We start from the raw sequence: 26,749 nt of genomic DNA, 5'->3' as shown, positions 1-26,749 counted from the left end.
CATCCTGGGAGACACGAAGGGTCTTCCAGCGATGGGTTCTGCGTGGCACATTAAAAAAAAAAAAAAGCAAAAACCAAACTCACTGCCAGTGAGTCAATTCCAATGCACAGTGACCCTCTCGGGCAGGGCAGAGCTGCCCCTGAGCGTGTAACCCTTTATGGGTGTAGAACGCCTCACCTTTTCACTGCAGAGCACCTGGTGGTTTTGAACTGCGGACCTAATGGTTAGCCCCAGGCCTAACTGCTGTGCCACCACTCTCATGGTCAGGCAGACCCCCGGGACCAGAACGAAGGAAGGAATCAGTTCCTCCACTCTCTCGCCAGGTGCCTTCAGGTGTCCCCCACGGGCCAGGCCTGGGGCGGGGTCTGAAAAGATGGGCTTCTCCTGACTTGGGGGTGGGGCAGAGCATAGCAACTAGTTAAGAAAATGGGTCATTCTGCAGACATCCTGAGCTGTCCCTTCCTGCCCTGCCCCCCTCTCACTCCTCAACCCACCTCGTGATACCAAATGAGGCCCATTGGGCCCTTATCCCCCATTGTAGGTGCCCCCCCTGCACAGGTGCCAGCAGCCACTACAGTCCGGTAGGTGTCCTTCTACCTGCCCACCCGAGGGTGATGCACCCCCAGCAGGTGACCTGCACAGAGTAGCTATCCATGAAAACTGGCAAATGAACCAAGCAGATGGAGCCAACCCGTGTGGTTGGGAGGAAGATCAGTCGGCAAAGACTGAGCAGTGGTCACAGGGAAGAGGGGGAAGCAGTGAGGATCCGGAGCAGTGGTCCTCAACCTTCCTCATGCCACGACCCTTTCATACAGTTCCTCATGTTCCCCCTCCCCCAACCAGAAAACTATTTTCGTTGTTACTTCATCACTGTAATTTTGCTACTGTGATGAATCAGGTAACCCTGTGAAAGGATCATTCGACCCCCAAGAGGGTTGCAACCCACAGGTTGACAACCGCTGGTCTAGAGCTTCCTGAGTAGCTGTTAGGCATTCCACACGCTAACGGAGGGAAGAGGGGGGCAGGAGCCCACTTCCCCTGACTCAGGCTCACATGCTGGAGCCAGCTCCTGGACCTTGCTAATACCCATCATATTATCTGGTGGCCCATGAATTAACACAAGTCTAGGCCTGATGGGGGAGGCCTAGTGGCACCATGGGTTAAGACACTAACTCATAGGTTGAGCAGTTAGATCCCATTAGCCATTCCTTCAGAGAAAAATCAGGCACTCTGCTCCTAATATTACAGGTTCGGCCACCCCCTGGCCCTTAGCAACCCCCTGACCCTAGCACTCCCCTGACCCTTAGCTAGCCCCTGGGGTAGTTCTACCATGTGGTACATGATTGCTGCGAGCTGGGACTTGATGACAGCGGGTTGGGCTGTCGAGTTAAAATGGGTGACAGGCCCACTGCCTTGGGGAGGTGCTGACATATGGCCTCCTAAGTCTAGGCAGAGGATGGGGAACCTGAGAAATGGACCTGAAGCTGGCGCCACCCTTGGGCCTGCAGGTTCCTTGAGGCCATCACTCCCTTCTCGCTGAGCCCTCCAGAACTGGCTTTCTCTAACTCCTGACCGATCCCATCGCTGGACAGGCACCTTCTGCAGTACTGGGATCCTAGTTAGCAAATACGAACAGGGCTCACCAAGAGTCAGGGGCGGAGGGGCCTGGGGACCAACACATCAGACATAAGTCTCAGGGTAGGTTGGAGGCTGGAAGTTGCAGAGGGAACCCTTAGATAGAAAAAGGGGGGCAGAGATGCTGGGATGAGCCGTTAGGAGATACTGTGGGCAGGCCAGCCTCCTGCCAACTGCATGACCACCCTTTGTTAGTCTGGATTGACAAGAGAAACAAATTCATAGACACTTGTCTGTGTCTAAGAAAGAGCTTTATATAAAAGAGTAATTGTATATTGAGAAACATCCCACCCCAGATCAAGTCCATAAGTCCAATATTGGCCCATATGTCTGATACCAATTTATAAATTCATCTTCAGACTCATGCAAACACATGCAAAGATTCTGAATGTATGAAGATCACAGGCCAGTGGGTGAAAAGTCTTGTAGGTGCAGTGGTGATGGAAGTATCTCGGAGCTGGCGTGGGTCTCCATGGCTCCCAGCTCCAGGGCTCTGGCTCCATCAGTGTGTCTCCATGTGGGTTATCAGCAGGAATGTCTCCCAGGGAGATAAGCAGAGAGTGTATCTGGCCTCCAGTGAGCTATTTATCTCCTTCACGCCTCCAAATGAGGTCATCAAGCTGCTACATGATTGACAGGCTAGACTCCACTCCTTCACTCTTAATTGTCTCAAGTTGTTACCAGATTATGTAACTATCACACACCCCATCTTTCCAGCCCTGGGGTGGACAACGCTGGGGCACAGTGATAAGGGAGGTTTGACCCTACCCTCTAGAAGCCCAGTCTCCTGGGGAGCTGGACTCTGGGTCAGGAGTGAAGAGGGGCCTTGGTTACAATGGGGTGTCTGGTGTGGACAGTGTGAAGCCAGGAGGTGTGTGTGTGTGTGTGTGTGTGTGTGTGTGCGTGCGGCCTTGGACAGTTGTCCCTGGATATTCCACAGGCACCTACACCCACCTTCCCCAAATAAATTGCTCCTCTTCACCCCTGGTGATGCCCCCTACTCAGGAACTACCTTCCCAGGCTCTGCCCCCTGCCTCTCCCTCCTGGGTAACTGGAGTGATGTTCAGTCTTGAGCTGAGCACCCAGAATAAGGCACCTCATTCTGGTCCTCCAACCTGTGAGCTAAGGTCACCCCACAAGCTACGGAGTAGATCCGCTCCATGGGATTTTCTTGCCTGTAATCTTTTTTTTTTTTTTTAACATTTTCGGTAAAATTTTATTTTAAAAAAGCAGCAGATCAACATTATAATTCAAGAACCTAATCTAAATATGTACTCAACAATGAAGCACATCCAAATATGGAGAAAAAGATTTTCACCAACACCACCCCCCAAAAAAAAAAAAAAACAAACCCATTAAATGGATCATCTCCAAATAGCCAAATAATAAATCACTTCTGTAGGCCTTTTGTGGAGTGGCATGAACAAAGAACTGAACAATTACAGCTGTGGAAACAAAACAAATCATCTACAGTGGTATGAATCCTGGGTGTTAAGCATAATGTGAGAACTCAAGTTAAGATGTTGAAGATGTAACCAAAGAATGAATGTGTCAGCACACGATGGGCGCGTCTGTGCGTGCCTGTAAACGCCTACAAGTCAGCTGACCTACAAGCAGCTGAGATAACTAATTTGTTCAGTTGAGGTCAGTTTTAGAAAGAAATAAAAAATTACATTTCCAACAGCCCACAAATCAAATTGGAAAATTTAAATGATAGAAATTAAGTCTCTAATCAAAGAGCCTTTTTGTTTAGTCTTGAGCTCAGTTTCAGTCCCACCCCCACCCCCCGCCAGGAAACAACAAAAACATCCAGCATTGGGACTACTGATGATCACAGATGGAAACAAACCGAGTGTCACTGGCATCAGTACCCCCCCCCCCGCTGAGGTATAAAAATCTATATAGAAATTTGATACTATACTATAACAAATTGTACTTCTCATAGTTCTGATTTAATTTTCTTTAAACCCTGTTTAATATAGCTTTTTTTCTTAAAATCATTATCGTAAAAATGTTGGTTTCATGATACTGAATCTGGTTCCAGTTCTTTTTCATTAATTTTTGTATCAATATTCCATATACTGGCTACCAGTTCTAATCAGAAAATAAGAAATCTTGGAAATCTCTTCTCCGTGATGGCACAGTCAGTAGGAACTAACGACCTTTGTGCGGACACGTCTTCCTGATTGCTTCTTCATTGTCTGAGTGCGTCTTATGATGGTTCTTGATGAGAGACTCAATCTTGTAAACATCAGTGTGCGCAGTCTCACTACTTCGTAGTTCCCCGTCCTCGGACAGGAAGGCTGGTTCACAGCCAGTGGAAAGCTAGAGGAGTCTGACGTTTGAATGGCTGATACACCGTACGTCCTGTGGGGCAGGAAAGCACTTCTCCTTTTTTTGCTACTTAAGAAGGTGGCAGACATGTATGCTGAGGTAGCCCAGTCAATCCTTATTTTCTCCTTCTTCTATTTATTTTGTTGTTGTAAATTTGGTCTCAGAATATTTCTGGAAGGGTGACATTCCGAAGAAGCCACTGCTGGGACCGGCTTCCGTTGCAGTCTCTGATGCTGGGCACCTGGCTGTCCTCCTCTGTGGCTTTATCCAGGCACTGGTGACTGTTCACATGCTGCAGGGTGAGTTTCACCGGGTCATACTCCCAGAGTTGGTTGCCTTTCAGGTGGTGGCATTTGAGCATCGTCACTGGGCCATTGAGCTTGGAGACGTCCAAGCAAAGGTCATCTGTCCTAATTTCCTTGTTGGCAGTGTAAGAGAAAACCTGGTTACCCCCCATACCGTGACAGTTAAAAATCCCCACTTTTTCATTCTCCTTGCGAGCCATGTTATCCAGGCATTGATTTGTTTCCACGTTTCTGATCTCTCCCAAAGAGAAGTAATGACGTGGTATTTGAGAGTCAGGATAAATATTCTCTAGGTACCAAGAGAAAGTTTTGCATTTCAGTTTGTGTCTCAACCCAAGCCTTGAGGCTATATCTCCATAGTCGACCTTGGTAACACCTGGGGAAATTATATAAGAAATTCTTGAACTCATCCATCCATACTTCTGCGAGTCGTCGGTTGTTTTTATTGATAATCTGCCCTGTGCCTCCTGGAATCGTGTAAGGAGTAGCTTTCCGAAAGACGTGCCCCATGTGTGAGCATGTCACAATTTCCAAAGTCCCTCCACACTGCCATATCCTAAAGGAAATTTCTAGGTTCTCTCCACCCCAAATATCCCTTCCAGCATCATATGTCCCAATTTCCTGAAAGTAATCTCTGTCTATTGAAAAGAGGCCTCCTGCCATTGTTGGCGTTCTGACGGGAAGGGTTCGATCCCCTTTCCTCCTGTCCATTTCTCTTTGGGGAACAGGGTACCAGCGAAAGTTGAGTTTCCAGTTGAATCCACCATATGTCATGTCAGAACCTGCCATGTACTCAAATGTGTCGTCGCTGATCACGTCAATGATGGGGCACATGACTGTCCTCCTGTCATGCTTGATCCTGGCGAGGAGGGGCTCCAGCCAGCCCACCGTGCACTCACAGTGAGCGTCTAAGAAGGTGATCACTTGTCCTTTTGACACAGCTGCTCCTTTTAATCTTGCCCGGATCAATCCAGAGCGCTGCTCCATTCGAATGACATGACTGGTACTTTGAATTTTTTTCACGTAGCTCTCTAGGGGTCTCTTCAAAAAGTCTCGTTCACTGGCGTCATCCACCAGGACAATCTCCTCCAGCATGTGCCGTGGGGGGTGGTTGATGACACCATGCACAGTTCGCAGGAGGGTGCTCCAGGCCTCGTTGTGGAAAACGATCACCACACTGGTTGTAGGGAGAGCATCCGGATACACCTTGGTTTTGCACCCTTCTAACCTGACATCAGGCAGCGATCGGTTGAGTGCAATCATCTCACTCGCCATTAGATTGAACTGATTGATCTTGAACATCACTTTCATCTGCTCTTGGTCCTCTTTAGGAATGACGACTGGCTTCCCCATTTCTCCGGGACCTTCATGAGGTTTTGGCACTGGCTCTAGAACATACAAATGAGCCAGGGACTAGTCGTGGACACAGCGGGGTACTGAAGCGCACTCACCGTCCCCGGCAGGAAGCCCTCGTGCCTTCTTCTCCTCACACTTGTTGCACTCACTGAAGTACAGCAGCAGGAACATATCCAGGAGCACCGAAATCAAGGAGGTGGCGAGGACCACCTTGCAGTATGCAAATTTTCTCATGGCACTTTAAGTCAAATGCAAAATTTAAAATATATATGTATAAATGTACAAATATCATGAAAACGATTCCGCAGTGCGGGCGATACTCTCGGGCCGCCGTGCGCCGCGCCGCCTCCTCGGCCACTGCCGGCGGCCTCCCCAGCGGGCAAGCGGGAGGGCCGCCTGTAATCTTTACAGCCCATCATCAGGCCTTTCTTCCGTGGCACTGCTGGCTGGGTGCAGACTGCCATCCTCACAGGGATCCTAGTTAAGAGTTTTACTTTTATCCATTTTTCATCCATTTTAGTCATTATTCTATCCATCTCTGCATGAAGGCTGGTCTATGGGTCTCCTAGGCTAAGTGGTTCCAAAACACCCGGTCCAAGCTCCGCACCCCGGCAAAGTCAAGAAGACCAGAACTTTTCCGGCTGCGGCAACCAATCCGCAGTGCGGAGGAAGTGCGCACGCGCGCCGGCTCCTCCAGCAGGCGTCGGGACTACAATCCCCAGGATGCTTCGCGGCCGACGCCCGTGCGGCCCTTTTCAAACTGGCCAATCGCCGCCCGAATAGCCTCGCGCGGCGTTTAAATCCTCGGACGAGGCGCTTCTGCCGGTGCCGCTTGGGGTGAGGACCGGTTGTGTTGGTGTGTCAGGTTGGGCGGGAAGGCCCCTTGGCGTGCTCCGGGACGGGGACCCAGGGCGGCCGAGGAGTTCGGGGTTCCGTCCCGGGCGTCCGGGCTGGGGCTCAGGGTCTGTACAGCGTCCAGCAGCACGCTGCCCTCCTCCGCCACTGGCCGCGGGGGCAGGGGGCCCTGGCGCCCTCACCCGCTGACCTGTGACACTTCCTGCCGCAGGAACCTCCGGACAGAGCTGCCATGGACGGAGGGGAGCGCGGCCCCGGGCCAGCGGCCAGCCTAACGGGGAAGGAGGGTAAGGCCACGCGGACAGGCTCGGTGCCTATTTGGCGCCCATCTCCGCCCCCAGCCGCGCACCCCCACCCCAGGGCCCTCGGATGCCACCCTTGCGTATCATTCCCCTCCTTAAACAAACCGTCTGCATCTCGCTTTCTCTTGAGGTTGACTTGTAGACAGTCATATTGCTCCATTTTTGTGCCTGCTGTCACATAGCGACGGAGTCCTGTAAGGTGTTGCAAAGGCCAAGGGCCCAGCTGCCTGGGGAAGGTTCATGGTTTGAGCCCACCAGCAGCTCTGACGGAGAAAGACCTGGTGGTCAGTTTCCTTAGAGATTAACCCAAACTCACTGTCCCTGAGTGGATGCGGACTCCTAGCTACCCTACAGGACAGGGTATGACCTGGGAAGGTTTCTGAGATTGTCACTTTTTTACAGAAGTAGAAGGCCTCGTCTTTCTCCTAGGGAGCGGCTGGTGGTTTAGAACTGCTGACCTTGCAGTTAGCAGCCAAGTGCAGAACCACACTTCCAGGGCTCCTTTTTCCTAAGGACCAAGACCTCGGAAATGGTATGGGGCGGTTTTACCCTGTCCTTTAGGGTCCCCGTGCATCGGAGTGGACTGGGTGCTCTGTGATCGGTCAGCTGTAGGTGTGTTGTCTTGTATCCCACTGTTACAGAGCATGTGCATGCATTGGCCCACACATCTCTCCCTGTCCTTAGGGTCAAAGGGCATCAGAAAGCCAAACCTACTGATGGGTTTGAACCACCAACCTTGTGGTCAACAGCCTAACGCCTAATCCGCAGAGCCAGTCTTGCTGCCACTAAGTTGATGCTGACTCACAGTGACCCTACAGAACAGTGGTTCTCAACCTTCCTAATGCTGCCAGCCTTAAATACAGTTCCTCATGTTGTGGTGACTCCCCCAACCATAAAATTATTTTCGTTGCTACTTCATAACTGTAATTTTGCTACTGTTATGAATCGGGCGACCCCTGTGAAAGGGTTGTTCGACCCCCAGAGGGGTTGGGACCCACATATTGAGGACTGCTCCTATAGACCATGATGGTAGAACTGCCCTTGTGGTTGTCCAGACTAACTCTTTAAGGGCATAGACAGCCTGGTAGAACTACAGATCACCCACCACCAACCCAAACCCTCTGCGTTTCTGAAGCCGTAAATGTTTACAGGTGCAGACAGCTTCCTCTTTTTCCCAAGGTGCATCTGGTGGATTCCAACTGTGGTTCACGTGGCTAGCAGCCCAACACATAACCCCCCGCCCCCCGCCCCATGTGCATAGTTTCTTCTCACTGCGCTGCTTGCAGCTTGGCAAATGCTTTGATTGTTGCCAATGTGGTAGGTGCCAGGTGCCTTTATTTTGCATTACTCCTTTTCTGTTGTCCCTGCTTCCGTGTGGTGAGCATGCCACCTCAGAAGTTCAGTGACACTGGTGACTCGGTTCATGTGCACCCTTGCTCGCTGTCTCCTCCATATCAGCCCTGCTCTCGTTCCTGAGTGAGGCTGAGTTTCCTCTTATGTGCTGTGAGTTGTGTGTCCCTTTCCTCTGTCCGTTTTTTGTTGAGACTGTTCGTTGTTTTCTGTAGACAGCCCTTGGATACCCCAAACTCCCTGCCATCGGGCCGGTGCCAACTCACAGCGCCCCTCCAGGACCCGTTTATTTTCCGAAGACGGTGACTCTTGATGGAGGAGAAAGCCTCTCCGTTCTCTGCCTGCAGAGCTGCTGGTGCTTTTAAACTGCCGGCCTCTGGGAGCCAGCCCAGTGCCCAATTCACCGAGCCCCAGGGCTCCTTTGTCTGTCACAGCCATGGCCAGTGTTCGCCTCCCTCTTAGGCCTTTTAACTTTGCTCATGGGGATTTTTCCAGGAAGAGATTTCTAAACTTTTTCTGTTTGGCCAATGCTAACTCTTTGTTTGATGGTGGCCTATCTGGAGTCTGAGTCAGCTCTCCCTCCTCCCTCCCTGGTGACCAAATCTCCCATGGCCCTGGGCTTCGTCCTTGTTCCTTTGGGGCCACTCCCCTGCTCCTCTTTTCTCCAATGAAATCTTTGATTTGGGGGGATTTATCCCTGTGTAGTATGGGGCATGGGAGGAAGATGAGGCTTTCAACTCCTGGGAAGATTTGCTGTCTTGGGGCCCACCGGGCAGTCCTCCTGTGTACTGGCCATGAGCCAGTCAACTTGATGGCAGCGAGTTTGGTTTTGGTGAGTGTGGGGTAGAGCGCACACTTCTGTTTCTCTTCAGGGCTTTCATTGGTTGGTTTTTCAGAAGCAAGCAGATCACCAGGCCATTTCTCCAACTCTCTCAGCCTGGATGTGTTTGATGCACACCTCTCCACCATAGTGACTCCCTGCAGGGACTTTAAATACACTGACATCACTTCCAGCCACACAGCTTGCCAGATGGATAGACGGATAGGCCAGCCAGAAGGATAGACAGATGTGTAGACCAGCACAGTGTGATGGACGGAGGGTATGGTAGTTACATAATCTAATGTCAATTTGGGGGTTAAGAGTGTAGGGGTGGAGTCTAACCTGTCAATCAGGTCATAGCCAATGATGCGTCTCTGTGGGTATAACCTTCCTCTAAGGATTCTGGGAATTCTAGTATTTCCTCCTTGGAAGTGGGAGACTGCTACTCCCTGGGAGACATTGCAGCAGACAGACACATGGAACTATGCTAGCGCCCTACATGGACCTACCCTGATGCAGCCAGACCTGAAGCTGGAGAAGCACGTACAGACCCCTGCCAGCACTGACATGCTCACACCGCCACTGGATCCAAAGATTTTCCACCCACTGACCTGTGACTGTCCTGCATTCGGCATCATTGCATGTGTTTCGTGAGTCTGAAGAAGACTTGGTAGATTGGTATCAGACATATGGGCTACTATCAGACTTATGGCCTTGGACTGGACTGGGCTGGGATGTTTTCTTAATGTACAACCACCCTTTATAGAAAACTCTCTTACATACATGTGTGCGCTTATAAATTTGTTCCTCTAGTCTACCCAGACTAACACAGAGGGTGGCAGCCTCCATTTGCCTATTCCAACTGATCAGCTACTTTTGTTTCCGTTTCTGGAGGCTCGCTGCTGATGTTTGCCACTCACCCTGACTTCGGCACCCACTGCCCTAGAAACATCCTGAGGCTGCTAACACCCCTGTTCCTTCCTGATCTGTGGGTTGTTGCCCTTAGAGGCAAACCCTTAGAGCAGCAGTTCTCAACCTGTGGGTCCTGACCCCTTTGGGGGTCGAACCACCCTTTCACAGAGTCGCCCGATTTACCACGGTAGCAAAATGACAATGATGAAGTAGCAACGACAATCATGGTTTGGTTGGGGGGGTCCCCACCACATGAGGAACTGTATGAAAGGGTCGCGGTGTGAGGAAGGTTGAGAACCACTGTCGTAGAGGCTTTTGGTGTCCTCGTTGCACGCGCTCCCATAGCTGCGTGAGGGCCTCCTGCTGGCCCGCGTAGTGCGGGCAGCTTGGGAACAACAGTGAACTGTAAGGACCCGGTGAGCTAGGCCGGGATTGTCTGTGTCATGGGGGAAGGGAGAGCTCTCTGATAACAGTCGTGGGACTGTTCAGCTCTGTTTCCTCTCCTGGATCCATTGGGTTTCCGAGGAAGCTGCCCGTCTCGGTCACGTCTGGGGTTTGTTGCTGGAGTAGAGCGAGCGAGCGGACCCATGGGCCTTTCATTTCTTCTCTCAGTGGCCTTTCCCTCATTTCTTTTGCATGAGTGTACTTCTCACCCGTCCCTGGTTGGTCACTGGATCTGTGTGTGTTTTACGTGGGGGCTTGGAGGAGTGCATGGCCTGGCACGGCCCACGAGGATGGAGTAAGATTGATATGGGAAGCTGTCCTCTGGTCCTTCCACGATTAGGGTCTGAACTCGGTGCATTTCCCTAACCATTGGCGAAGGGTCCCCCAGTGCCGGGTGTGGGGGTGTCTCACTTTGGAGGAGGGTATAGTCTGTCGTGCTGTGGTAACTGGGGGTTGGAGGAGGGCAGGTGCCTCAGCAGCTGGTGAGACATGCCCCAAAGCAGCCAGCAGGATGAAACGCTGCCAGCCCACAGCTGGAACGCAGAGCATTTCTCTTTCTGATCTTCAGTAGCCAAACTCCTGTCTTAGTCTCTGGAAGCATCGTGGAAACCTGTGCAGCGTTTGAGCAACACACTCGCCTCCACTGGCAGAGGGGTGCTGGACAGGACCGGAGCCCAGGCCCCCACCAGGAGGCGAAGTTCCCGCCCCGAAGTCTGTGGTCTGTTAGAGGGAGCGGGCAGGTGCACAGGTGTTACAGTGGAGGGTCCTGGGGTACAAAGGGCCATTTCCTGTGGGGGTTCAGTAAGAACGGCCAAGAGCTGATGGGGTCAGCACGTATGTGTGTTGGCATAATACCTGCATTTCTTCATGAAGGGCTGGTAGGTGGTGGTGAAGGCAGGTGTGTAGTCTGGGAGGCCTGGAGCAGGTGGTCTCTAGAAACATTGTACACCTGAAGATGCTCATCTGCCCTGGGAGATGGGGGGGCGGGAAGATAGGGATGTTTCAGATTTGTCATAAGGACTGATGCTTTCAGAGTGGCTTAGCACACACGGAAAGCAGGAACACCCTGTCCTGCAGAGAGCCCTGTGGAAAGGGGCTGGTGGCGCTGGGGGCTAAGCACTGGGCTGCTCATCACAAGGTCCGTGATCACAGCCCACCGGGGGGAAGTGGAATCTGCTGCTCTGGCAGAGAGCGACAGTCTCAGAATGGTAGGGAGAAGGGGGCACTGAGCGATGTCCACTCAATGGCCCCAACTCAACACCGTGGGTTTTGTTGTTTTTGCTTATATTGGTGTGTGTGTGTGTGTGTGTGTTTGTGAAATTTCACAGTGTTTAGTTATTTATTTAACATTCTCTTGCTATCTGGATAAAGTTAGGCACTGGGCTACTGGCCACTAGTTGGATGGCCCACACCCACCAGAGGCACTCAGGTGGAAGCGGAGGCTGTCTACTGGCCTATGAGTCAGAATCCATTCCATGGTAGTGTGTTGGGTTGGGTTTCGGGACCCACTTTGACTCCAGATGTTGGTGCTGCCCCCACAGTGTCACAGCCCTCTCCCCAATGCCCACCACCCCCACCTTGGTGCCATTCACCTTCCTCCTCTGTGGGCCCACATTGCCCTTCATCCTTATCCTCCGTGGGCCCACACTGCCCTTTCTCCTCCTCCTCCATGAGCCCACACTGCCCTTCATCCTCCTCCTCCGTGAGCCCACACTGCCCTTCATCTTCCTCCTTCATGGGCCCACACTGCCCTTTGCCAGCGTCTGCCAGCTCTAGAGACTGGCGCCCACCCCAGCCTGGCAATGATACAGGCCTTCCCCCCACAGACCTTGTACTTCTGGCTGATGAGAAGTTCGACTTTGACCTCTCCCTGTCCTCCTCCAGGTAAGTCCCCGGGCTCTGACTGGTTGTTGCCCCGGCCCTGAGGTTCACCACCCGCTAATGCCTTTCCATTTCCGTGCCCATGTCACTGATGAGCCTCTGTTTTGGAAATAGCGCCAATGAAGATGACGAGGTCTTTCTTGGGATAAAAGAAAGCTGCTCAGCTGCCGGCGTGGTCTCGCACACCCCAGCCCCCGAGAGCCGCTTCCCGTGGAGCCCCCTGATGCGGGAGAGGTTCGAGGAGGTCTGCAAGGAGGCGCACCTGCTGGCATTGCAGATCGAGGGCAGCAGCAAGAACACGGAGCAGCCTGGCAAGCTTAGAGATGCTCAAGGCCTGGAGGTGTTTGTGCAGGATTCAGAGCTGAAAATAAGTCTCTTTGAAAAAGGCAGCATGATACAGAAGAGCCCCACGTCACTGAAGAGGGAGACCTACTGCCTGGCCCAGAGCCCTCTGAGGGGGCCCCCTTGCCAGGCCCCAGCCCCCAGTACTGCTCATGCCCCTCGGAGCAACCCTGCCTTGCCCAGCCTTGCCCGGACACAGGCGTCCCAGCCTTCTGCTCACCCCCTGAGCCAGCTGGTGGTGCCGAAAAGGAACGGGAGCAGACTGCAGCCACCCCGAGTGCCGTCTGTCAGAGGGAAGCGCGTCCCCCCGCCCCTGGAGAAGGTACCTGCTGTTTATGGGGGCAGGGAAGCTCCCTGGCATCTCAGCTCAGCCTCCCTCTTGTGTCCTGTCACAGGGACAGTAGGTACTCCGAGGGCAGGGCTCAGGAACAACGGAGGGCCCTGCTTGGGGGGTGGGCTGGGGCTAGAGGCTCCTCTATGAACTGAACCACTGGCATCCCGAGCCCCCTGCATGGTGCCCAGGGGGAGGCCCTCTGACACACACGGGCCACCGAAGGCGCCAGCCTTGACCTTACAAAAGCCTGGCGAGCTTTGTCTCTAGAGTCTGGTTCTGTGGCGGGGCAGGCTGGCCCCTGTCGGGCTGGGTCTGCATGAACACCAGCAGCCTCTTTCAGCAGCTCCACCTCCCCTGAGACCCCAAAGTCTGTTGCTTGTTTGGGTTGTTGCAGCCTTACAGTGACCTTGTTGGCCAGCTCGTGCTGCGTAGTCAGGTGCTGGACACCTGGTCACCTGCATTGAGTGAGCCTGTTGGTGCGGCAGGTGAAGTGAGGGCTGCTCAGTGCAAGGCTGGCAACCCCTCCAGAAGAAGGTGCCCAGACTCACGGTGACCCTGCATGCAGGACGGGCAGGAACTGCCCCTGTGGGCTTCCCGGACTCGCTCTGCAAGGGAGTAGAAAGCCTCATCTTCCTCCCACGGAGCAGCTGGCGGTTTCTAATCGAGGCGGAACCCCCTGTGCTGCCAGGGCTCCCGGCGGGTGAGGGGTGAGGCAGGCTCAGTAGTAGAGGGCTTGGTTCTTTGAATTTATCTTGCATAGGAGACTTGGTGGCACAATGGGCAAGTGCCCCACTGTGAACAGACAGGTCGGGGGTTGAACCAAGCTCAGAACCAGGAGGGCATCTGTGTTCATGAGGAAGAGACGGCCTCGGCCAGCCCCAGAGGCAGCTCTGCTCCTCCTGCAAGGTCGCTGCGAGTCCCCTCCACTGGGCAGCAGCTTCCTGCCTTCCCAACTTCATTCCTGGACAAATGCTGTCCTTCTGGGCCCCTGAGGTTGACTGTTGGGAGGGGATGCTCCCTGCCTGTCGATGTTCACCTTAGCAGGCGGTGGTTTGGTTGAAGCAGCCTGGGGGCACTGTCAGGTGACCGCGGGACGGAAGGTCTGCTGTTCAGACCCGCCAGCCGCTCCTCCGGAGAAAGATAGCTATCTGCTCCCCTAAAGATTCATCGCCTTGGAAACCCTCTGTAGGGTTAACTCGGCCAGCAACAGGCTGCTTTGTCTGAAAGTGGTCTCCCTGGTGACGGCTGTGGGATGATGCCCGGAATGAGGGCGGGGTGGGTGCTGCTGTGTGTGTCAGACAAGCTTCAGGGCAGGGAGGGTGGGCTGCGGGCCCCATGTCGGCATCAGAGAGCAAGGCACGGGGCTTGCAAACCTCCAGCAGGCCTGTGCGTCCCAGGTGGGTGGTACCGGAGGCGCATAGGAACAGCGCTCAGTCAGCACTCCGTGTTGTATGTACATCCCTGAGCTCTCTGCAGGGGGACAGTCTATGATCGGTCTCAGAAGGGACTTGACGAGCCTGACTTCTCTTAAAGACAGTCTCGGTGTGGATAGTGAGCAGCCGGCGTGGACAGGAGACAGTTTTATGGGTGCACTTTTATGGGGGGTGGGGGTGATTCTCAGTCTGGAGAATGTGCACTGGGAGTCATTGCTATCTCATAACGGTGAGAGCCTCCCCCACCAGGGTCAGCCCTCCAAACCCGTGATTCTGAGCATAGAGAATTTGGCCGCTCACATCTCCAGCCAGTCCCTCAGGCCACCACACTTGGCCCTCCCGTGCCCTCCCCGCCAGGCCTATGTGGTGACCCTGCTGCCAGAGGACTGGGCGCCTGACCGAGTCCTGTGCGGTGAGCTGGCTGCGTGGTTGGCTCAGTTTCTGTGCCTGCACACGCTCCGCTCTGAAGCCCTGGTGGTGCCGGGGGCAGCCATTGCACTGCCGTTCCCAAGGCCGTGGTCCAAGCCACCAGCCGCTGCAGGGAGGAAGATGAAGCATGGAGTAGGGCGGAACCTCTTCTGCAAGAGCCATGTGGATATTTATAACATCCTGTGGGCCATACGCGATTGATCATCGCTGGGGAAATTCGCTTGGGGCACTGAGTGTGGTGTCGGTTGGTTATTTGGTCACACTTTACATGACCTCACTCCTGTGGTTAAGACTGCTTCTCATGGTGAGACGTGTGATGTTAGCGGGATTCATGGTCCCGTGGGCCAGATGGTCCCCACCCCTGTACACAGCCTGGGAAACACGATACAGACTCAGCGCGAGCCAGACCCCACCTGAGGGCAGTGGGTCAGGTTTAGTGTTTCCAAAATGTAACAGGCAAACAGCAGTGTGGGGGCACTGGGGGGACAGGAACCCTGCCCAAGGCTGGGGGTGGGGGGGTATGTGACAGTACGCCACCATGGAAACCAGTTATCACTCTAGTTGCCAGAGGGGCTGGTGGTTCCCTTCCCAGATACATGTACGCAAACCTCCAAAACCTAAGCAGAGAGGCAAAGAGAGTCGTGTCTTCCACCTGTGTTCACCAAAGGTGGAAACGCCTTGCCCCATTCCCTGCAGATGGGAGAGGGGACAGGCACATCCTTGCGATGGGGTGTCACGGGGACCAACCTTGCCAGAGGAACATGGGACTGTGTGACTCAGCTGACAGGCAAGGTCTGGAACAGAGTCACCAGAGAGACAGGGTCTGCAGAACTGTCTAGGACTGCTGGCCTGGGAAGGGGCTCAAGTAGGGTTAGAGTCTCCTTTCTGGGAGATGGGATGTCCTGAAGTCCCAGTGTGCCGAGGTTCCTGAAGCACAGCAAACACTCCAACAGCGTACGCCTTAAAGTGGTGGATCCGAGCAGCAGCCAGGCCGCCCTGCGGGCCGGCAAGGACCAAAGTTGGCCTCCGTGTGACTGCATCTCCATCGCTGAGAATGCGGTGAGGGGAGATAGAGGACGGTGGCTGCTGTCGACTCCGAGTCAAGGTTGCCCTTGACCTTACTGGTTCACTGTCCTATTAACCAGACTCAGCAAGGCCGCCGGTCAGTCCCGACGCCAGCACCTGAGGAACAGAGCTAGCCCATAGTGTCTCCGAGGCTGTGGGTCCCTCCAGCACCAGGTGGGCTCTAGCTGCTGGCCTTGGAATTAGCCGCTGGCCACCTTACCCGCAGTGCCCCCTGGGCTCCTTGTGCCCTGTAGTGTGAGTGTAGTCGGGTCCCGAGTGCCTGTGCCTGGCTCTCCCTCTACCATTCCCTCTGACTCTTAGCCGTGGGCCCGGGAGGCGAGCTGTGCTCTGAGCAGCACTTCAGTGCCTGCACAGCTGGGTCTCCTTGAGAAGGGCCCTGCTGGCACAGTGGTCATGAGTTGGGCTGCTGACTTCAAGGTCAGAGGTTCAAAACCACCTGCTGCTCCGCAGGAAAGCAAAGAGGCTTTCTGCTCCTGCGAAGTTAACAGTGAGTTTGGTTCTGTGTGTTGAGCTGGCACCAGCTTCCTCCAAACTCACCTCACAGAAGACCCTGGAAGGAAGTCAAGTTCGTGGGGCTCCCTCGGACTAGTCTCGAGCTGCCTTGCTCTGTGCCTTGGGAGGAAGACAGATCCATGATCCCTTTAGTCTGGGTGGACTAGAGAAACCAATCCAAGGAGACTCATGTGTATGAGAAAGAGCTTTATAGATAAGAGCAATTGAATATTGAGAAAAAACCCAGGCCAGATCAAGTCCATAAGTCCAATATTAACCCATATGTCCAAAAACAATCTATAAAGTCATCTTCAGACTCACGCAACACATGCAATGACGCAGAATACAGGAAGATCCCACGCCAGTGGGTGGAAAGTTTTGTGGATCCAGTGGTTGTAGAAGCATCACAGCGCTGGCAGGGGTCTCCACGTGGCTCCTCCAGCTCCAGGTTGCACCAGTGTGGCTCCATCAGGCTCCTCGTCAGGAATGTCTCGCAGGGAGTGGACGAGTGTCCCCCCTCCAGCGAGCTATTTAGAACCTTAGCGCCTCCAAATGGGGTCATCAGGCTGTGCCCTGATTGCCAGGCTACACTCCACCCCTTCATTCTTAATCCTCTCAGATTGGCCACAGATGATGTAACTACCACACCGGAGTAACCGGTGGCTTGCGTTACATGAGGCACCGAGCCCCTGTGAGCAACAAGCTGAGCCTGGTCCCCCCAGAACTTTAGTGTCACCGTCACTGTGTCTTGTGACGACTGGACAGTTCTCAACCTGCCCAATTCCAAATTCCAGCTTAAGAAAGAGCGGCCAGCCAGCATTTCCACAATGAAGACCCCGACCGTGGAGCCCCACTGCGAGGGCCTTCCTGAGAGGCCCACCAGCGGAAGCCACCTGGCCCCAGGAAAGAGGGCATTGCCTGTGCCAAACAAGGTGAGTCCCTGAGTGGGTGGCACGGGACAGGCTCCAGGGCCCGCAAGTCTGAGCGGGCAGCCTCACTTGGCCAGGAGCTGGCCATTCGCAGTTGACCACCTGCTCATCACCTCTGCCCAAGAGTCACTGGCAGCCTTGTTCCAATGGCCCAATGCTGGGCTTTACATTGACGGTCCCCAAGGGTCTAGCCAGGCGGGTGGCCAGGTTTGAGGGCTGGGGCCACTCTTGAAGTTCATGGTGAACTGGCTAGAACCAGCTTCAACCCTGGGTCTAGGCAGGGTGTGGCCAAGGCTCTCTGGTGACTCTCTTATCTCACACTCTGTTCCAGTTGGGGCCGAAGAGGAACTTAGTAAGGCCACCTGGCCGCACCGGCAGCCTGCCCAGGAGCGCTCCCTCGGGGCCTGCAGTGGGTACCACGTCACGCAGGGCGGTGCCTCAGGCCAGAGGTCCAGGTGAGGTGCCCTCCCAGACCTTGCCAGGCCTTGTCCCACAGAGAGCTTGCGTTTACAGGACACTGTGACTCTGCCCGTGAGGGCAAGGCCCCGAGACAGAGAATCCCTGTGGAGCTGTTGTCCCCTGTGGAACCTGCAGGCCCGCTGAGAGCTACACGGTATGGTCAGGCACGGCTGTCCAAAGTAGGGCCATTTCAGTGGTCAGGCCCTGTGGTCTGTCACTCCAGCGCAAGGTTCACCTCCTTCACGCCCCACGCCATTGAGTTTCCCCAAGCAGCTGTTGGAGACGGGGGGGGGGGGCCCTCGCCCTCTGCAGGAGAGACAGTTAATGTACCCCAATGGCCATGTGGGCACGGTAGCAGACAGCCTCGTCCTTCTCCTGAGGAGTGGCTGGTGGGTTTGACTGCTGATTGACAGCAGCACCAGGGCTCCTTAAAATCCAAAGGGAACTCCTCACTCTCCAGTCCACTGGGACTCACAGCGTCCTGTAGGGCACGCTGGGACTGCCCTGTGGGTGTCCGAGACTGTCACTGACTTCGCAGTTAGCAGCCAACTTGTAACCGCTATGCCACCAAGAGCCCCTCAAGTGCCTGCTGAATCCTCTTCCCAGTGGCCACGGCCTGGTGTGCAGTAGGTGAGCATCAGGCTGCTGACATGGAGGCTGTGGTTCAAGCCCACCGTGGGAGAAAGATGAGGCGGTCTGTCCCCATAAAGGCTTACAGGAAAGGTCCCAAGCGTACTTATTTGGCCTACTGAAGAAAATAATTATTCAGCAGCCCCCAGCAATTAAAGATGCTTGTTCTACAGCCCAGGATCCAAGGTGAAGTGTAGGTATAGGATTTTGCAACCCCTCCGGGATGGTGGACCCCAGGGGGAAGTACCACTGGGGAGCATTGGTGTCCAGTCTTGGTCCTAGTCACGCTGTGTCCCGTAGGGCTGCCGGGAATGGGGCTGGCCTGGACAGCCGTGGGCCTGGTTGGGGTGTGGGTGGTCCTTGACCATGAGCCCCTGCAGTGAGCTGTGCATTTTGATCACAAAACGTGGGCCATTTGGAACCTGGCTGGCTGTGGCCAAGAGAACCGAAGTTTGTCTTCTTGTCTTTACAAGTGGAGGGGCTGGGTCGGTGACAGTGGCACAGACGAGTGGAAGTGTGTGGGCTGCCCCAGGCCGCCAGCCTCCTCCCTGCTCACTGTGGTCAGCGCAGAGCAATACACAGGCTCTGGTCTAGGACCCTTCCACACCGTGCTTAACAGAACCCAGCCATGGGGGATGTGGGCAAGGCGTGGGGCAGAGCGCTCTGCCCACTTTGAGCTGTGCCACTCACTGTCCTCAAGCCTTTCCCTACCAGTCTGCCCCCCAGCGTGCCAGCCGCCCTGGCGACGTGCTGGCGCATGGCTTTAGGAAGCAGGCTGCCATGTCCATTCTTGTACGGTGCTTCTCGGTAGGAGAAGCTAGGAGCCAGCACTTAGTCATCTCCACCGTGCACCCAGACCCCTGCTGCCAGATGACTCTGACTCCCAGCGGCCCTGCAGGCAGCGTAGAGCTGCCCGCCTGTGTGGGTTTCCCAGCCTGTCACTCTTTAAGGGTGTAGAAAGTCTCCCCTTTCTCCAAGTACAGACCCCTGTTACTTTGGTAACTAAGTATCTGCTCAGGTATTTTAGATAGAGTTCATGAACATGTAACAATTATTTTCTCTCACTGTTTCTACCCCTGCCTCTGTTTGGACAGGCTGTGGTACTTGGCCCAACTGGTGAAGACATATCAGTCCACTGGAGTCTATGGGAGGGGCCCTGGTGGTGCCACAGTGGGCTGCTAACTCAAGGTCGGCAGTTCTAAACCACCAGGCGAGGCTTTCTACAGCCCGTAAAGAATTGCTGCTTTGGGAACCCACAGAGACAGTCGTACCCTGTCCTCGAGGGTCACCTTGAGTCAGACTCCACTCGGTGGCAGTGAGTGTGGAGTTGTGGGTTCTACCCATGTGCCCTGGTGGCACTGTTGGGTCATTGCCACAGTGCTAACCATAAGGTCAGAGGTTCAAACCCACAAGTTGCTCCTCTGGAGGAAGATGATTTAAAGCCTCATACACTCACAGGGGCAGTTCCACCTGTCCTCAGGGTCACTACGGGTTGGAATCAGCTCACTGGCCGTGGGTTGGCTGGGTGTGTAGTTCATTGTCAATGGGGTTGCTGTGAGTCAGAATTGACTCGAAGGCATGGAGCAACAACAGCACTGACCAAGGCCTTGGCACTTGGGGGTAGAATTCATACCCCGGGGTCACTCGCCCCCAGCTGTCTCGTGTGAGCATCCTCTTGGAGAGAGGTGGTGCCCCTGAAAACCTTGCTGACGCGTGTGTTTGTACGTGGCCTGTCCTGTGTGGATGGTGAGCTCCCTGACTTCACAGGAGCGTGAACGCCAAGTTCACTTGCTTGTGTGTCTTCTCTGGCAGGCCGATCAGGTGTCCCCAGGACTCTGAGCAGACCGGGAGGCTCAGCCCCGCAGCAGTGCCGGCCACCAGGCCCTGCAGATGTGGCCGGACCGCAGGCTCTTCCGGCCTGTGTTGTCGAGTTCCCGGTGGAGCAGCCCACGGCCGACACAGGCTCCCTGGTGCAACCCCGGACTCCCGAGAGCGAGAGTGCAGGCGCAGGCCTGGACGCCACCTTCCTCCTGCCCGAATCCGGCCAGCTGGATTCAGCTGCGAGAGCGCAAAGAAGGCGCGATTCCTGCGTAAACCCCAAGACCAGGGCTCTGCCGACACCAACTTCTCAATTTAAAATTCCTAAGTTTTCTATTGGTAAAGTCATAGATACACTTGCATCTGTTTTTAAAGTAGCGGAGAAAAGCTACTTCAAGCTTTAAAGACATGACAGGGTTGGTGCTGGTGGGTACCTGTGTTTCTTCCAGCACCAGCTGCTGCCCCCGTCAGGCAGGAGGTCTTGTGGCCTTGACCCTGAGCCTTACACGCTGTTGGCCACTTGGTGGCTGCCTGGGGCTCTGGGCCCTGCCATGCCCATGGCTCACTGCTCTGGGGGAATGGGCGGCCAGAGGTGGGGGCTCTGGGGGTGGCCCTTGTTTCCGGGCTCTGTGGGCCATGTTACCTTGACAGTCTCTGCATGGCCTCGGTCCGTCCCCCTCATTGTGTGCTTGTCCCTGGTCCTCTGCTGGGGAGTAGGACCCACCCTGCCCACAAAGGGCCTCGATGTCACAAAGCCGATGCCAGGGACAGAGGGCCAGGGACAGAGCCCCAGCACATATCTTAAAGGAGTCTGTACTGGCCAGGGCTTTACTGGGGGTCTGTGTGGCCAGCACACAGGAGCCACATTGTAAGGTGGCCAATGGGGAGGTGTCATCCATTTGTCCCTTCTGGGGCTGAGACTGAGCTGGGGGATGTTCGCATTGAGCTGCCCTCAATGACCAAACCTCTCTCTCTGTTGCAGGGGTGTCCCCGGTCAGTGCCACCCCACAACGAGCTCGGGCACCAAGGCCACAGGCCTGTGAATCAGCGGGGAGGTAACTGAAGCCTCTGGCTGTGTTGCTTTCCCTGACCGCCCTCCCTCTGCACCCTGTCTCCTGGGGTTGCATTCTGGGTGTAGTGCTCCACCCTGTCCCAGCAGCATGACCTCGGCCAGCCTCCCCGGCCTCTCTCACCACCCTTGGCCTCCACTCCCTCTGTGGGGCCACTCGGGCCGCGTGGGGTGGGCTGTGGAAGCCCGCAGGCAGGAAGCAGGGACAAACCAAGGGCCCTGTGCCCTGCTATCCGGCGAGCGATGGTGGCTGACACTACGTAGCGTGGACCCAGCTGCCTGTCCCCTCCTCCCATCAGCGGGGAACCGCTATGACGTGTTGTCGTTAATTAACTCTGGGCCCCTCCTCGGGGAGCAGGGTTCCCGTGGGGCTGCAGGACTAACACGTGACCGGCTCCTCACTCTGAGGACCCTCTGCTCCGTCTCCCAGGGTCGTCCACAGCACTCCCGCCCGGCGTTCATCGGGGCCTGCCTCACAAAGTCTTCTCCCAGGGGTGCTGAGGACCCCCCTGAGCACAAACAGGATGCCGCCGGGGCCCACCCCTGCCAGCCGCCGCCTCTCGGGCCTCCCAGTGATGACCCCTCGGACCCGGCCCCGAGACCCGGCTTCTCCCTGGAGTGTGCTGCCTGCTCGGTGGCTATCCTCCGAGCCCCGGGAGAGACCCGGCGCCAGGTACGGATGCACCCCCGAGGGTCTCAGCAGGTCCTCAGCTGGTCTGGTCTCCCTGTGGGTCATCCAATCACTCCCTTTTCTAAGGACCCCCCACCCCACACACCTTTCAGAAGGTGTTCCAATATGATACCTGTCCTGTCCCAGTGTGACGTCAGTACTAATGTGACATGACTGTCACCAAAGAAAGCCCCTCCTTCCCAGCTGACCCAACCTACAGGGTCAGGGGTTAGAGTGTCCACATGTCCTCCATCCATAATGCTGGGAAATCTGTCCCACGGCAGAGCTGGGCCCTGTCTGAGCTCAGCAGAGACCGAAAGCCATTTGCAGTCAATCTCGTGGGCCTTCTAGTGAAGCCACAGACGGGGGGGACAGCGGGGGGGGTTGGTGTGCTCGCCGGAGGGAACCAAACTCACCGCCATCCAGTCGATGCTGACGCACAGCGACTTGACAGGACAGGATTGAGCTGGACCTTTATAGGAGCTGAGCCTCATCTGTCCCCCTTAGTGCAGCTGGGTTTTGCATCTGCTGAGTTCGTGGTAACAGCCCAGCGTGTAAGTGCTGCACCAGGGTGCCTCTCACAAGGAACTAGAGGCCAGGCTGGGTCTTCCAAGAGCGTACCTTAGTAAAAACCGTGCAGCACCTGGACCCTGGGGGAGGCCGTGCGTCCTTCTCCCAGGTGCCAAATCAGCTGGACGGGACGAGAAGAGATCTTAAGCAGAGGGCCCTTTGTCCAGAGCAAATGCATCTATTGACTTGACACCAGGCATAGCCCAGCAGGGTGCTGTTCTCTAATTGGATAAACTGATAGTCACGTTTATGGGGAAGCATTCGTGCCCGAGAATGTCCCCGAAGATGCCTGAAGGTTACTGAGTGGAGGGCTCAGTAAGTGAGGGGACACTCAGCCACTGGTAGCTAGGCATGGATGGAGGGATGGGACACGGCTTAGAGGCACTGGGGAAATGGCCCGCCCCCACTGGAATTGGAAATGAGACCTGTGGCCAGCTGCCTCTGGGTTACCAGTGAACAGTCCAGAGAGGTGGTCTTTCTGGGAGAGCGCTCTCCCTTCCGGCAGAGTTACTGCCTTAGAAATTACTTGCAAAGGAGACCCGAGCAAGGTGGAGAGTGAGACGAGGGGGCTGTGTGGCTAAAGCCGCAGGGGACAGAGCCCAAGGACAGGACAGCCAGCCCAGGTGCTCCCCAGAGCCTGAAGAGACCCAGGTGCACCAGTAGCCCTGAACCAGGGCAGGTCTCTGCAGACCCTCGGTGATTACACCGCTGCTGGGCAGGATCGGGATGGGGCCCTGGAGCGTGGGAATGAGGAAGGCCATTTGTCAAACATCCACTCGAATTCAGCAACATGCCTCCCAGCCTGGGTCTTTGTCCCACCCAGTGACCCAGGTGCTCAAGGCAGGTTCTGTGACAGCGCCAAGAGATGGTGACCACAGACCGCCCGCCTTTAGGGAGTTGCCAGCTCAGCCCCAGACCACTGCCGTGAAGCCCGTGCTGGGTACGGCGGTGTGGGGTGGGGAGCTGCTAACAGAAACGACTGGGGCAGTTCTGCGACATCATCCTGGCTCGCTGGATGTCAGCATCAATCAGGGGCTGTAAGGTCTTGGAGTGGTCTCTGGTGTACAGTGAGAATGGGGCTGAAATAATGACATTCTTTGATGGTGGCCTAAGTGTGACACAGGCTGGAGGTGAGGTGAGTGCTGGTTGATTTGCCCTGTCAGGGTGCCACCAATCCTTATCAAACACGCAGCTGCCCAGGCACTGAGGTGACCAGTGCTGCGGGCAGGCTGGGCTCCTGCCCCCGGGGCCCCAGAAGCACAGCCCTCTCCATCCTCCTGGTTCTGAGGACAGGCAGCCAGCTGGCACCCATCGTGAGCAAGAGGGGACGAAGGATCAGGGAGTCCCCGCATCCTCAAAGGGCTCAGGTCCACACGGGTGTGCCCTCTGCTCTAAGGTGGGCTGCACCACATCCCATCTCACAGACTTCCTGGACACTGTCTTCCTCCCCCCCAGGAAGCAGCTCTCGGCCCAACCCTTGGACTCTTCATCCGACGGAGGCCCCTCTCCCCCATCTGCCATGCTGCAAGTGCTTCATTTCTCTCCGGAAAAGGGGGATTCCATGTTCCAGAAAGTGCTCACGCCAGAAGCAGCTGTGACTGAGGACAGCCCCCCAAGTGAGGTACAGGAGGGACCACGCTCAGTGCAGGGAGAGGAGTCAGGCTGTGTCCTGCGACCCTGCTGTCAGAGGATGGTGGGGGCAGGGCGCAGGAAGGTGAGCGTGAGGCACCTGGTTTTCTGCTGTTGGCAGGAGGGCTCGAGGGAGGCCCCACCCTAATGTACCCTGGACTTCCAACACGAGTCCTCCCAGGACACAGCTCGCTGGGTCACCCACCGAGACTAAGGGACGCCCACCTCCCTCGGTCCTGAAGCCTGACGTCCCTCTCTCTCGTGGTCACCCAGGCTGTCCTCGTGGACATCCAGCTGGCCCAGCTCACCATCACCCCAGAGGCCGAGAGTGCGCCCCTTGCCGACCTGCCCCTCATCGACTTCAACAACTCTCCTGAAGCCGGTGGCCATCAGCACCTGCCGAGACCCTCTGCCGATAGCCGGCCTCTGATCGACCTGATGATAAACACCCCGGACACAGGCAAAGACGTCGCCCCGAAGCCTTTGCCCGGAGTGGGCCAGGTGAGGAGGGCTGGCTGACGGCTGACCCCGCCTGGGCAGTTCTGGACCGAGGGGCTCCTGGACCCGGGACACAGTATGGGGAGCTTTGGGAGCAGCCAGGCAGGCTTTCAGCGCCACCGTGCTCGGTGGCCCTGGCTGGAGCCTCAGCCGCAGTCCTGAGGCCCGGGCCGCGTGGCACACTGGTCGGTCGGACGCTGCCTCCATGCCCTCACCTTCTCTTGCAGCTCATCGACCTGGCCTCCCCGCTCATCCAGCTGAGCCCAGCTGCTGACAAGGAGAACGTGGAGTCCCCGCTCCTCAGGTTCTGAGCAGAGCCAAGCCCGCCCAGGGTATCTGTCCCCTCCGACTGTCCACCCTCAGAATTGAGTTGTAGAGAGATTATGTTGGAAAAGCCCAGCGAGGGACGGCGGTGGCTTCCTGGCAGTGCAGCTGGGCCTCCCCGGTTTCCATGGCCGCGACCCAGAAACCTAGGGCTTCAGCTGCAGGCTGGGTGTGAAATGGCAGGGGCTCTGTGTCTTTTTAAATTAAGTTTGTGTGGAAAGTTACATACTCCAGATTCAAAATAAATTGTGAAATGACTTTTTATTATTAAGCGTGCGTGGGGTTGGTTTTTTAGTCACTGAGTCAGGCCGTGAGGCTTCTATGAGCTGTTTTCACTGGTTCTCGTGCTTTTCCGAACCCAGTGTGAGGAGTTGTGGAAGCAGACTGTCAAGATGGACTGTGAGACATGAATCCCGGGCATCTGGGTAACAGTGGGGCAGTGTGCACCTCATTTCCTACCCCGCCCCCGAGTCGGGCCAGGCTCCCTCCTACCCAGGGGTCTGGGCACCGCACAGTCTGACCGTCACCTAAGATAAAGCAAGGCCTTTCCTGTTCCCTAGCAAGTGGCTGGAACACAGCATTCTGCAGGTGTTCAGTTAGGCTCCCTAGCTTGATCTGCCCCTCCAGAGTACACACACATTGGAGGAAACAGTTGTCTTCGTTTGCCTTCAAATACATTGTCAACCATCCTTTGTGTGAGATCTTGCCGTGGGCTGCAGGATACCTGCCAAGAACTTTACAGACCTGCCTCAACTCAAGTTCTGGGTCTTGGAGTCCTTCTCCAGGAGCCCCTACACCCCAACTTTACCTTTTATCTTTCTCAATTGCAACCGTGCCGCTCTTGAGCCTCGTTTGACTTGTGAGACAGCTGGCTCTCGCTCACCAGGAGTGAAAGCCCCAGGAGCTTGGTTCCGAGGCAGGTTTAGAACCTTCTCGGGGTTGGCCTGGGACTGCCCAGTGACAGGCTGCACGCACGCAGGTGGCTCTGAGGCTGCGCTGAGAAGATGCTGCTCTCAGCGGTGGGGGCATGGGCCAGAGCCCAGGACGGGGTCACTGGTGGAGAGTGCTGAACGTGCTACAGGCCGCCAGAAGAACAAACAAATCTGTCTCAGGTACAGCCAGAGTGCTCAGCGGCAAGGGTGGCGAGACTTCATCTCACACACTTTGGACCTGTCAGGAGAGACCAGTCCCCGAGAAGGACTTCATGCTTGGTCAAGTTCAGGGGCAGCAGAGAAAAGGAGGGCCTCTGACCAGACGGATGGACACCATGGCTGCAACCATGGGCTCAAAGAGAAGAGTTGTGAGAATGAGGCTGGGCCGGCGCTGTTTCCTTCTGTGGTGCGGAGGTCCCAGGCAGCTGGCATCGTAGGTGACAAGCTGGGCTGCTGACTACGAGATCAGCAGTCAAGCCACCAGCCACCCCACGGGGGAAAGACGAGGCTCTCTGCTCTGCTCCGATAAAGAGACACACTCAAAACCCACCAGGTGCAGTTGGAGCCTGCCCTAGGTTGTGTTGGAACCCTCCAACCAACCACAGCTGCCACTAGAGGGCCCCCTCGCCCAGGTTTATCGTCCCCTTTCACTGCCCTGCCTCAGCGTTGGGGCAATCTTCCACTTTGTGGGTTTTGTTAGTTAAGGGCCCCTGGTGGTGTCACGGCTGCCACAGCTGAGCTGCTAGCCACAAGTTCACCAGTTTGAACCCATCCGGTGCTCCACAGAGAACGATGAGGCAGTCTGCTTCTGTAAAGACGTAAAGTCTCAGAACTCCAGAGGAGCCATGTACCCTGTGTCCTGTCGGGGCCGTCACTGCATCGGAATCAACTTGATAGCAGCGGCTGTGAGT

At 55.7% G+C, this 26,749-nt stretch overlaps 1 protein-coding gene and 1 pseudogene across 1 annotated transcript; one reads left to right on the top strand and one right to left on the bottom strand.

The window, feature by feature from the left end:
- Window positions 1-2,954: 2,954 nt before the first annotated feature.
- Window positions 2,955-5,879, bottom strand: LOC142451784 (polypeptide N-acetylgalactosaminyltransferase 1 pseudogene; annotated as a pseudogene).
- A 552-nt stretch (window positions 5,880-6,431) lies between these two features.
- On the top strand, window positions 6,432-25,177 carry GTSE1 (G2 and S-phase expressed 1). Its single transcript, XM_075553494.1, has 12 exons — window positions 6,432-6,467; window positions 6,697-6,772; window positions 12,140-12,197; window positions 12,309-12,858; window positions 17,105-17,242; window positions 17,571-17,694; window positions 20,141-20,485; window positions 21,129-21,201; window positions 21,646-21,888; window positions 23,911-24,076; window positions 24,358-24,585; window positions 24,810-25,177. The coding sequence occupies exons 2-12, from the start codon at window positions 6,718-6,720 to the stop codon at window positions 24,891-24,893; spliced, it is 2,064 nt and encodes a 687-aa protein (XP_075409609.1). The 5' UTR covers window positions 6,432-6,467; window positions 6,697-6,717; the 3' UTR covers window positions 24,894-25,177.
- The last annotated feature ends 1,572 nt before the right edge of the window (window positions 25,178-26,749 follow it).

The sequence above is a fragment of the Tenrec ecaudatus genome, chromosome 6, assembly GCF_050624435.1.
Source record: "Tenrec ecaudatus isolate mTenEca1 chromosome 6, mTenEca1.hap1, whole genome shotgun sequence".
NCBI lineage: Eukaryota > Metazoa > Chordata > Mammalia > Afrosoricida > Tenrecidae > Tenrec > Tenrec ecaudatus.
The sequence above is the reverse complement of the archived record's forward strand: the minus strand, read 5'-3'. Positions and strand labels throughout refer to the sequence as shown.